General features: G+C 36.4%; 1 protein-coding gene across 6 annotated transcripts in view; it reads left to right on the forward strand.

Annotated features, from left to right (window-relative positions):
* wupA (wings up A) overlaps nucleotides 1-13,608 on the forward strand; it is a 112,307-nt gene that overhangs the window by 44,683 nt on the left and 54,016 nt on the right. For 5 of the 6 annotated variants that reach the window (XM_067135920.2, XM_067135918.2, XM_067135916.2 and 2 more), the window contains exon 3: nucleotides 12,159-12,176. The exons of the other annotated variant lie outside the window; for it this stretch is intronic. In XM_067135920.2, coding sequence (XP_066992021.1) covers nucleotides 12,159-12,176 — 18 coding nt within the window. The remainder of the gene's footprint in view (nucleotides 1-12,158; nucleotides 12,177-13,608) is intronic. 6 annotated transcript variants of the gene reach the window in all.

Below are 13,608 nucleotides of genomic sequence, written 5' to 3' on the forward strand. Positions count from 1 at the left end.
AGAAGGACGTGAATCACAACAATGTCAGAATGAGCCTGCCATTAGCCTACTATAGCTCATTCCACGTTAAGAAAACAGCACTGCTCTTATGACAACAGGGTTGCCATATCGAACGGCTCCACTCAACACCATAACGGGGAAAACGGCGGCACATAAATTTGTGAAATTCAGTATGTAAGTTCAAGACAAAAGGCTGAAGAAAATAAGCTACAAATTACTTTTATGAACTGAAGGGAACGTGGGGTTTACAGGGGCCACTTTTGGTTTGTACAGAATCAGAGGTAAACTACGGCACATAAGAAACCTCAGCAAATTGCGAGAGAAAATAGACGAATAATTTTATGGACTTGAGGGGCGGGTGATGTATTTAATTGCATTTAATAAATTTATCCAGACAATAAAAGCTAGAAAACAGATGCAGTAAATAAATACTGTAGATGACTACAAAAATCACAGTATTAATGTTAAAGAAATAAATCACACACGTAGGCTTATCGCATAACTTTCATTCAACACAATACATTTACACACTGATTTAAAGCCTAAAATACACACACAATAAATAAATACTGTAGATAACTTCACTACAGAAGTTCAGGGAGGAAACGCGTCTATTGGTTGATATCCGAAGCAAAGTGCTGGCAATACCAATGATGGAAACCGCTAGAAGATTCTTCAGAGAGGCTTCCACTTCTGCGGATATTACTGGGGTAGATATAAATTTAATAAACAATCGACGTGCCATAGTAGAAACTCTTTTGTGTGGGTATGTCATTGATAAAGTTACATTTGGCATGTACGCAAAAGGAAACTATACAATTGTACTTACAAACATACAAATCGTACTACGTGCCTGTAACTTTGCACTAACTCTTGGGTCATGGCACTGTATTATACCTATTGGACACCTCTCCGAGGAAGACAAGGAGACCAGGAATAAGGATAATAGGAAACCTTCCAGAAAGACACAAATACTGACCTTTCCCATAGGCTGCTTTTATCATCGGATCCTTATATTACCAGTTTAGGGAAATCAAGGAGGAGGAAGTTTATTCCGCTTTCACGAGAAGTGCTTAACTTACTGTCTGAGCCTCCTGTATCTGGTTCTGCCGAAGGAGATAATGAAAGTGACGATAGCGATTCTGATGTAACTGCATCTAATGAATAAATTGTTTGGCAAGTACATGTATTTCTGTATCTGTTTTTAAACATTCTAAACAGCATGTCCCACTATTAACATCTATTTAATTTCTTAAAGCTATAACGAAAAATGATTAAAATTACAATGATTACTAATTCTATTCCTGGCGTAGTAATTTGTTCTTTGTACTTGATTGACCACACATTTAATTATCTCCAATAATAGCAGTTACATACTAAAATCGATCCGTTAGTTTCCGAGACACGATTTTTGGCTGGCTAGATTCCTGAAATTACACACTGTGCAACAGCCAGCTCCTGAAGGATCAACTGAAATTCTGTCTATGGAATCGATACAGTAAAAAAAATATTTTGCCCCACATTGATTTTGAGTACAGTTTTCCACCAATTACTTTCTCAGCCTGGAAAAGAATGTCACATATACCTTTCAAAGTGTGCGTTAAAAACACTTCATTATTGCGTGAACCGTAGTCTTTTATTTTGGTGAGAACTGAAAATGTACTCTCTTTGATTATCGTCACGTGGAGAATGGGCAGAGGGCGAACACTTAATACAATTAGAAGAGTGATTAATAACGTACCCAGCCAAATGGTACACTAAACACTTCTCAATCGAAGAGTTTCGAACTTCTTCTTCTTAATCTCTTACCCTCCAGGGTTGGTTATTCCTTCGGACTCAGCGAGGGATCCCACCTCTACTGCCTCAAGGGCAGTGTCCTGGAGCGTGAGACATTGGGTTGAAGGATACAACTGGGGAGGATGACCAGTACCTCGCCCAGGCGGCCTCACCTGCAATGCTGAACAGGGGCCTTGGTGGGGGATAGGAAGATTAGAAGGGATAGACAAGGAATAGGGAAGGAAGCGGCCATAGCCTTAAGTTAGGTACCATCCCGACATTTGTCTGTAGAAGAAGTGGGAAACCATGGAAAACCACTTCTAGGATGGCTGAGGTGGGAATCGAACCCACCTCTACTCAGTTGGCCTCCCGAGGCTGAGTGGACCCCGTTCCAGCCCTCGTACCACTTTTCAAATTTCGCGGCAGAGCCGGGAATTGAACCCGGCCCTCTGGGGATGGCAGCTAATCACACTAATCACTACACCACAGAGGCAGACAGAGTTTCGAACTGCACTATCAAATTCAGGTACAGAGCTTTCCCAGTCTTCGATATTTACTGCATCTTGAACCATAATTTTTTGCTCAATGGAAGTTTCCACTGATTGTTTCACTGTCTTGTTATGCATTTCTACATTCCGGGCTAACATACGCATCTGATTAACATATGATGTCAAGATCATCTCCTGTTTAGGTTCGCAATTTTCTCCTACATTTAAAGCCTGCTTTATAGGGACGTAAGATCCCATGAGATCTCCTAAGTTAAGCAACACTGGGCGTGGTCAGGAGTTGGATGGGTTGCCACGCGCTGTTGGTGGGGGGTAAGGGAATGGAGGAGCGGAAAGGAACTGGCCACCCTACCGCACATAAACTCCGGCTCAGGAACACCTCTGCGGAGGTTCGGACCTGCCTTCGGGCAGAATAACCCTTACCTACCTTACCTATAGGGACGTAGACACATTGAAGTAGATGCAAATGAAGGAAATCTCACTTGAAAGGTATTTCAGCAAATTGGGGAAATTGTGAGGCACTGCTCCTGGACGTAATTTCCATCTCACATGAGAGATAGCCACATTTTCACCATTCACGATAAAATTACCTGATTTTACTATCAAATCATCAGAGAAATGAACTTGACAAATTCTACTATTACGCATTATCTCAGTATCCTTTTGTGGATTAGCTCTGGCCCATTTTTCAAATTTATTTCTATCCTTCGGTGGTGAAAAGAATCGCATATCATTAACTAGTCTACCATACCCTGACTTACAGCCAGGCAAAAACAGTACGGCATGTTGAACAATTAATTTAATCAAGCCACATAAGATACCTGCTTTAAGTATACAACACACAATGAACTGAGTTTAGGAACTGAAAGCAAAGAAAATTCAACTTATTGACTGAAATATCTCACACAGCAACGTCTCCCGCACTTTCCTATACCCGGCTCGCTGGAACTACTGGAGCACGTGTTGGACAGAATCGCTTGCAGTGCTTGCGGTAGTGGGGCCATAAACTACCATGCTATAAGGGCTGAGTCCTCACACTTGGTTCTTCTATTCGTCATGCCAATAGTGTCATGTTGCTCAAAAGAAAGAATGAGTGCATAGTGTTGTATAAGTTCCTTGCAGTTACACTTTCCTCTGAATCAACTGAACCTATAGATATATTTTTTTGTGGGTATCCACAGGATTTGTATCTAAATAGCAGTTGAATTATATTTTGACAATCATTAAAATTATGTCTGATAAAGTATTAAATTCATGCAATATACCATGCCATCATTCCTTTTTTTTAAAAGCAATACAACAGATTATATTCTTTTCCTTTCTTGGTACAAAATGTAAAAACTTAACAGTGTTTAAAGTCCATAATGTAGCATTTAGATGAGTAATTTGTTAAACCTACAGTAGGTGCATGCTATTTGGTAACACGAATTGTCATGTGGAGGGCAGGTGTTACCCAAGGTACTAATGGCATTTTGTAAATAAATAGTTATATGTATGAGCTGTTTTCAAGAATTACCTGATTTATTGGATATGTATGAAGACTTGAAGATAAATTAGTACTTACAATATCATGTATATTTATGCCCTGAAATTTTTAACGAAAACCACATAATTTGAACATAAGTATCGTATCTACTGGTTCAAATATTGAGGTTAGGTGTTTCCTTTCTCCATCTCTCTCCATTATTTCTCCACATAAAAACTCAGCAATTCATTCTACTTCCTTTCATCTGGTGTGTCTACTTCATTCTCCTACTCCGCTTCCTGCTCAGATTCTGTTTCATAATCACAATGAAAGTTGGTTCGAGCAGAGAATGAGCCTTGCAGAAGGACGTGAATCACAACAAAGGTAACAGTGTTTAAAGTCCATAATGTAGCATTTAGATGAGTAATTTGTTAAACCTACAGTAGGCGCATGCTATTTGGTAACACGAATTGTCATGTGGAGGGCAGGTGTTGCCTCTTTCTTGCCACTTTCTTCATCCTTAAAGGGAATTTCATTCTCGCCATTAGATGAATTATTTAGGAAACTACTTACGGCCAAGGGATTCACAGTGCTCGGAATTCTTTTCTACTTAGGTGCTGACATGATAGGAAGTAGAATTTGCTAATGCTGTTCCAACAATATTCAAGCCTATGGTTACAGACAAAAATAATTATGGAACAAGTATATTGGTGAGATTAGGGTAGATATGTAGTTATTCCTTTAGATTTATCTAAGTGAAATAAGAGTAAGATGGTAAATCTTCAAAAGAAAAAGTTGTTGCACGAATAGGCACATGAGGTATACCCGTAACCATCAATGTCCAATGTCTTCTAGTTTTCATATGAATGCAACAATGGGGGGCATAATTATCAGATATTATTAGTGACAGCTTCATACACTGTCACCTTCATGTAGATGGGCTGCCTCTTTAATGATCACAGTTCTTTTGCATCCATTTCTTCTCAGGCACTGACGAGCTCATTTCTGTTTCCCAACTTCAATGGGATGGCAGACATTCAACACTCCTTGAGAGGCCATTTTGACATATCTTCAGTTGTGATGTGGGAAGTGTAAGATAAGAAGGAAGCCAGAAGTAAGAAAAACAAAGAGACAAAAAGATAAAGATGAATACAGGCAGAGTGTAGCCAGGGTCGACTGTTAGTGGGGGTTGTAGTTACAAACTTATGAAAGAACATAATAAAGGTGCTTGTGCATTTGTAATGCGCGCATGCATGAGTGTCATTAAATATTCATACTGCAGTACCGGTACACTAGAAAATCTTACATTGACATACAGAATAAGAAAAATATCATCAAGGTGAATAGTTTTACTGCGAGTGGTATGTTCAGATTACAATCTAAAATCCAAGAGATCTGTTGGTTATACAATTATGTCTCTGTGAATGTTTATTGTCAGTTTCTGTTTATTTTCTTTCATAAAGTTCCATGGCGAGGAAGGGGGGGGTTAACCCCCAGTAATCCCCACTTGGCTACGCCCCTGAATGCAGGTGATAAAGGACTAGGAACACAGGACAAACACAAAATGAGAATAAAAGACAAAATAGGCCAACATAAGTAATGAAAAGGGACAAACAGCTGACAAATCAAGTCATACAATAGAAAGATAGCACAGTGATTTTTTTTTTTTTTTTTTTTGCTAGTTGCTTTAAGGTGCGCCGACACAGATAGGTCTTATGACGACGATGGGACAGGGAAGGGCTGGGAGTGGGAAGGAAGCGGCCGTGGTCTTAATTAAGGTACAGCCCCAGCATTTGCCTGGTGTGAAAATGGGAAACAACGGAAAACCATTTTCAGGGCTGCCGACAGTGGGGTTCGAACCTACTATCTCCCAAGCACAGTGATCTGATTTACAAGTGTAATTCTTCTTCTTCTTTTCCCCATGGACCATCCCAATCAAAAAGCTTTATGAACCCCTTCAAAGAGTTCAAGTCTTCAAGGCAGTCACATTAAAATGTTATGTCTTAAGTGAAAGAAGTATGGTACCGTAATGAAATTGGAAGTTTAGAACAAGAAACCTCATATATGAAAGAGTTTCAGGGATTTTTTAATGTAAAGAATAAGATGAATGGATGTGCATTTACTTTTGAGACATGTGTACGAAAATACTGTTTTAAACACCTCTCTCAGCAAGGTAGATCTTGTTGTGGTCGAATGTATTTTAACTGTATTTATTTCCATATTCCTTCCCTGTATGGCGTGGTGCTCCCTGCTGTGACATCTCTTCTCTTCTGGAACAAACAACAACTTTCTGTATCACTTGATGACTGGCAGTACATTTCACAGGATCACTATGAATATAGGTATGTGTGTGTCTGCTTACAATAACCCTGTTATTATCAAATGACAGAGCAGGAAAATCCTCCATACATTTTGATTTTAATGCATAACAAAGCTAAAATGTTCAAAACTCAGTTCAATTGTTTAACCATCTGAAGAATGAAGAAGCTTACATTACAGTATTATCAATACACAAAATTATAGTTGATTCTTTTGAGTTGCCAATATATCTTATCCATTAATAAATTTTTCTGTTGCATTAACAGTTCTCTTTTTATAAGAAATACCAAAAGTATAGACGGGGCATTATAACAAAGATAATATATCTTGGAAATTCACATGGTAATATGGTATATTTTATGAATATACTTTAAATAAAAAATAAATTGATGTCCATTATGTAGTAATGATAAAATTATACAGAATTAAACTATTTATTACACTTATTATGGTACCAAAAATAAATTACCTCATAAGAATGCTTTCTATTGCGTGGAGATATATAGAATATACAGCACTGACATACCTACAGCAAAGATAGTAAACAAAGGTTTCAAAACATATTTTATAATCAAACGACTTGCATAGGTTTAATTAATTCAATCAGCAGATTATTCAAACTTTGGGAAAGTTGAATAATGGTTGAGGAATTTAAATGAAAGAGTTTGCCTTTAAAACAACAATCACCACCACCAGTTGAATGCTGAAGTACTCGTTAAATGAACACCTGATCCATGTTTCATATTGTAAATCGTCTTAAACCTGTTATTCTTACAAACTATAGGCCTAAGGACATCAATGTGTGAAATTTAGTGGTCTTTCAAAATGAACACATTTGTGAAACAATAGAATTACATTCAAAAAAACCCAGTAAATTTTGAACATTTGTATTTTATTTTATGTACTGAGAAGTTTTCAGACATATTCTGGTCTCTCTTCTTTTGTTATCCCCATTGCCTACTGCTCAGTTGGACAAATGAGACCATTGAAATGCAAATTGTCTCTAGTCTTTTACTATTAGAGGATTTCCTGCTCTGTCTCTTTAATTTTTATATTAAACAAAGCTAAACAACCAAATGAACAACACTGTGTTGTATAAACATACACAACTCCATCATCACTGACTGATTTCCATGAATAGTATATCGTCGTTGGTTTCCCTGCAGCTAGAGTTATCAGATAGAAACAGATTTGAAACTTGATACAAATTACATTTCAGTTTCATCCCTAAGACAGGAATTCCTCGACAAAATATATGCAATGATTTCAGTTACAGTTTCAGACTATATTTCCTAACAGGAAGGAAGCTTAACACAATCAATAAACACAATCAATAAACACAATCAATCAATCAATCAATCAATCAATCAATCAATCAATCAATCAATCAATCAATCAATCAATCAATAAAGAATGCTTATTTGTCATAATCTAATAACAGCAGTGTAATACATTTCACTCGTACAAAACATATAAAATGGCATCTTCTTCATTGAGTCATCAGTTCATAGACTGGTTTGATGCAGCTCTCCATCCTGTACTAACCTTCTCATTTCTATATAACTACTACATCTACTCTAACTTGTATGTAGTATTCATATTTTGGCCTACTCCTACCTTTCTTACTGTCTACATTTCTCTCAAATCTAACTGAAGGGGTCCTGAGTGTCTTAAGATCATTCTATCTCTTCTTCTAGTCAAATTTTGCCAAACTGTTCTCTTCTGACCAATTTAATTCTGTATCTCTTCATTTGTGATTTGATCTACCAATCTCACCTTCAGCATTCTTCTGTAACACCATATTTCAAAATTTTCTATTTTCTTTCTTTCTGAGCTAGTTATTGTCCATGTTTCACTTCCATACAACGTCACGCTCCAGACGAAAGTCTTCAAAAATATCTTTCCAATTCCTATCAGTGTTTGACTTGAGCAAATTTCTTTTCTTAAGAAAGGCCTTCCTTGCTTGTGCTAGTCTGCATTTTATGTCCTCTTTACTTCTTCCATCATTAGTTACCCAAGTAACAATATTCATCTACTTCATTGCTAATCTAATGTTCCCTGCATCACCTGACATTGTTTGAATGCACTCCATTAATTTTGCTTTTGATTTATTTATTTATATATTTATTTATTTATTTATTTATTTTAATCCTTCTCCAAACTGCCTCTATACCATTCAGCAATTTCTCCAGATCTTCTGCAGACTCAGAAAAATAACAATATCAGAGGTGAATCTCAGAGTTTTGATTTCTTCTCCTTGGATTGTGATTCCTTTTCCAAATTCCTCTTTGATTTCCTTTACCACTTGTTCTAAATAATCTCTGAAAAGGAGGGAGGACAAACTGCAGCCCTGCCTCACTCCTTTCTGGATTGGTGCTTCTTTTCCATAGCCCTCGATTTTTATCCCTGCAGACTGATTTTTTTTACAGATTGTAGATAATTCTTTTTTCTTGGTATCTGATTACGATCACCTTCAGAATCTCTAATAGCTTGGTCCAATCAATATTATCAAATGCCTTTTTCTAGATCTACGAATACCATGTACAGAGAAACATGCAAGACAAGGAAACAAACCCAATGACTTTGATGTATGTAATGGAAATGTAACAAACAGGTATTAGAACATACACCTTCAAGATAGGAAGATAGATAGGGCAGGAATACACATAAAGGATGACTGTAATAACAAACAGAAAGAATCAGTATCATCTCCTAACTTGTCCTGCTGGTTCTGGGATTGAGCTGAATGTGTGTCGCAAATTCTTATCTGCAGTGATGATGTCCTGCCATCATTGTTTAAGTCTGGCCACTGGCCTTCAAAGTTAAAAGTTGTAAGATATGATGGGAACAATAATTCCAGGCGCTCTTCTGAAGACATGGCCAAACCATCACAATGGTCCTTGTGGTATTTCCTCGCGATATCAAACAGTTTTCCCAGTGTGTCATTGGGATATGATCTAATAGGCAGACAGCCATTGACCAACAAACCATGTGTATTTCCATGATGTGAAGCTGAAGCTATGTGGCTTTGGTCATAGATAAACATTCTATTTCATACAACACCACTGGACAAATGACAGTTCGATGGATCTTAGGTTTAAGATGCACAGGCATCTTTCAGTAGCATAGTGTTCCTGTAACTTCTCTCCATCTCAACTAGGTTGTGTTCACATGTGCTTACAAGTTGCCAACGATACCATTGTCATTCTACAAGTATTAACTCAGTTTATGGAACAGAGCAATAGAAAGAATCAATTTGAACAAATACAAAAAATCATAAGGAGGATAAAGTCCATATTGCCACAAACCGCTCTCTCCTTATCAGTTCTTGTTCTCTTTCTCTTCAGCCTCATTTTGCTCTTCTCTATATTACATTTTTTCATTCCAGCCACTCAATTTTTAACCCCAAAGAATTATGTACTTTACAAACAACAAGCAACTCAAAATGATATCTTCTAGTACATTCCATTGAATTCCCTTCAGTATCATGTTCCTTACTATAATTAACGGTACAAAGGACAACACTCATGCTTATCTCACTCTTTCTGTTATGACTCCAGATGCCTCACAGTGATCTTCACATAAATGATACTAATCAAATACATGCTTTTATTGATGGGATTATTTCGTTACTAATGCACATCCTCCCTACAGCTACCATTTGGGAAATATTGTTGTAGGTTTTTCTTGTGTCTATAAGAATGATAACAACAGATGAATAAGATCTATACATTGCAAATGAAATTGGTTGTTAATATGCAGTCCATAGAAGCTCAACTCAAAAAGGTTTTTTTAATGGATCTTGTCCATATGCCCACTTTCCTTTTCACCACCTATCTCATGTTGGTTTTAAGGCTGATCTGCATCATCTAAAGCCAAATTGCTCTTCTCCACATTATTGGCTTCATATTCATCCTTTAAGTATATGTGTAAAGCTTGAATTTAAAGACTGGCAGACACAAAGTAATATTTCAAGAGAAATTACGTAATTTTGTCTTAAATATTTACACCATCTCACCTGTCATGTCATAAGCAAACTCCTGGAGGGCTCGGTGCTCTTCATGACATTTACTGTTGATATTTGATAACTTGAGCAGCAGGTGCTAAGAAGGTTGAAACTGAATACAATCTTGATTTTATTACTATTAAAAATACCTTTGTATGTTGAGAGAAGCTTATAAACATTCATTACTCATCCACTTTCTCCATAAACAAAGTACATCTACAGAATACTGATGCTGGAGCAGAGTCCAGGGAGCAGCCATAATCGTAAGATTATTCATCATTACTGAGGCTAACACAAGCTCGCTACACCTAACACCAATGTTATGTCCGTCTAGCAGTGTACATATTGTGATTGTACTTATATTAATGTGTAACGGAAACCAGCAAGGAAGGACCTTCAAACACATTTATGTACCTATATAAAATATGTATCAATACAAAAATACTGTTCGAACTTGCCTGTTTCCAAGTGATGTCCAAGAAAGAAATCCAAATTTCTTGTTTATAAGTCCTGAATTATTTTAGTAATTCAAGGAATAAACTTTTGATGTTTCAATATTGGGCCTTACGACAATAATTGCACTCCAAGGGAGAATAGCAATAAGCTTGAATGTCAGAATCACAAGATATTGAAACTTAACAATTGAAATTTTGATGACAAGTACACAGTTGAGCATTGTAACTTTAAGATTTAATTTATTCAATAAGCTATATATAAGGACCTGCCTGGCCAAGAAAGAGTTTGAATATCACAGTGTTATGGCAGTGACACTCAGTGTCAGACTCACAATCCCAAGTTCATGGGTATCCACTGCTTACAACATCAACCTCCAAACCAAATCAGAGCAATAAGTTAATAGCCAATTTCGTGAAATAACTCTTTTTCACAGTCTAATAAAGTGGCTCCTTTAATGCTGTAATATGCAAGACACTGTATTCATACAGGCAATGTATAAGGTGTTTGATGCCCTACAAGAACATTACAGGAAGTTCATTTTCAGCAAAAATGAAATCATTTGTAGAACTGTATTTGAATTAACATGGCCAGTGTAACATTACCTTTTTCTTTGAATTAAATATAAAATTGCAATATAATCTTTATAATATCTCAGACAGAACTACAATGCTAGTATACTAATTTATAAATATCTGTTGAGTTCTGAACTATAAAATTTGAATAATTCAGTCACAATATTCATAATCAATGATCAGATCCTTGAAAAATAATTTCATTTAATTTTGAATCTGACTCATGTTGAACATTGGATTTCTTTCCCCAGAGATTTGCTTGTATATACTGCTGCCTTATTGTCTGTAAGAGTAATTATTAGGTATGTTGTAACTGAAGTCTTGAAATTTACTGTACATTTATGGAGTTAAATTTGACCAGCTTTTGGTTATATGGTCTTAGTAAATGTTTTGTGAAGTTCTTATTTTGCTGTTGCTGTAAAAATGCTGACTGTTATTGAAAACAGAATGAGTTTAATATAAAATGTATATAGTGTGTACTATACGTGTTGTGTACAGTAATGTCTCGAGCAATTTGCTGCACGTGCTGCTTGTACTGTGTATGTCAGATTATGATTAGCTCTTGCTATTACTTTTATTAACATGAGATATTTCAGTATTTTTGACAAAATTATCAGCATAGCTTCTGTCTGTCCTTCAAAAAAATTCAGATTGCTCATAATTATCCTTGTGTACATATTTCTCTAATGATATATTATATTCATAATCCACAGGGTTAGCATCTTCTATCAAACTATTATAACATGTAGTCTAAGTCAGATCATGATCCTTTTTCTTTTCATGATTTTCTAACTTCACTAAATATTTGAAATGATGAATTAAGAATAATTTTGTACGAAAGAGAATATATAAAGTTTTAGACAATATTACAGTGCATTTGTAACTTCAGTAGATGACAATGGCATTAATTTTTTTTTTTTTTTCTGAATTCAGTACAGCAGCTTTCTATATCTCTGAAAATATTCTTTGCTGAATACTTTAAGTTTTAGCTTGTTGAATGCTGTGATAATCTAAAAGTAGATGATCTAATTATGTGTTTTCTTTCTTTTTCTCCACAGAGAAAGCGCATCGAGGAGGCACGTAATGAGAAGGGGATTGAATGATGGAGCCATAGCTGTGGCAGCCCCTCACAGCATGCTTCTAGATTGAGCATGCTTTAAACTTCTATTTGCTGATAACAATAGTAGAGCTTATGAATAAACATAGGACTAATAGCTCCTTATACAGAAACTTGATTAGTAAAAATGTTCCTAAAATTAGGCCTATATCTTTTTTTTATTTGCTTTACGTCACACCAACACAGATAGGTCTTATGGCGACGATGGGATAGGAAAAGCCTAGGAATGGGAAGGAATCGGCCGTGGCCTTCACTAAGGTACAGCCCCAGCATTTTCCTGGTGTGAAAATGGGAAACCACGGAAAACCATCTTCAGGGCCGCCGACAGTGGGGTTCAACCCCACTATCTCCCGGATGCAAGCTCACAGCTGCGCACCCCTAACTGCATGGCCAAGTCGCCCGGTAGGGCCTATATCTAATCTAAAGTAAAATATATTGAAAGATAACGCTTAACTACAGATTCTGTTTTGTTAATACTGTCATGTGGTCCCAGGGACCATGCTCAAGTAACAGTTAATAAAACAAGGATGTTTCAAAATTTAAAACAAAGAGTATTATGTTCAAACTCTTTAGGCATTTTCAATTGTGAAATGACCAGCATTTAGCCCCATTGTGGCAGCAGGCTCGTCAGTTGGTTTGCCACATCTTTCCAAGATGATGGCTGCCAGTTCATCGAGACACCACTGCAAGCCTCCTTTGTAGGGCAATGCAGGGACAGTGTAGAGGGGTACCTTCACGTGCATAAGTGCCTGGCTTTGAATATTGTAACATTCATCATCAATGAAATTAAATTATAGTTCCCTTCTGGGAACTTAATTTTTGATATAAAAGTGCACTATTTTTGTATTCCCCTGAAATAAACCGGAAGTAGGAAAATGAACCCTTTTTGACTGGTCACCAAAATATACAATTTTAAGAAAATGAAGACATCAAACTTTTCATTGATACAGTCAGTACCTTTATTAAGATGACTGATATACCCCTACTCAGGAGAAAGAGAATGTGTGTTTATTCACATATAAACAATGAATTAGAATTTCTCTCTCTCTTCCCTTGCTTTAATATTTCATTAAACAGGTACCTCTTTAAAACTCAGATTAATTTTGCATTGAACAGAGTTGAAACTCAGGTACAGTCTTTCTCAGAAATATATTTTCTTTAAATCTACTTTGCCACTCTGAGTTGGATGTTCTCTTCAGTACATATAGGAAGCTACTAGAGTGATATCTCCCTGGCCAATAAAATACTTATATAAACACTTTTTCTTATCTTTCAAGAGTCCAAGTAAATCTCCTAGAATTCACTTTCCAGTATGCATAGGATAGTTCTTTCTTTTCTTGATGTGCTGGAGAGGCTTGAAGTTCTGTGATAGAATACATCTACACAGTAAA

Source organism: Anabrus simplex, chromosome 1 (genome assembly GCF_040414725.1).
Source record: "Anabrus simplex isolate iqAnaSimp1 chromosome 1, ASM4041472v1, whole genome shotgun sequence".
NCBI classification, from domain to species: domain Eukaryota; kingdom Metazoa; phylum Arthropoda; class Insecta; order Orthoptera; family Tettigoniidae; genus Anabrus; species Anabrus simplex.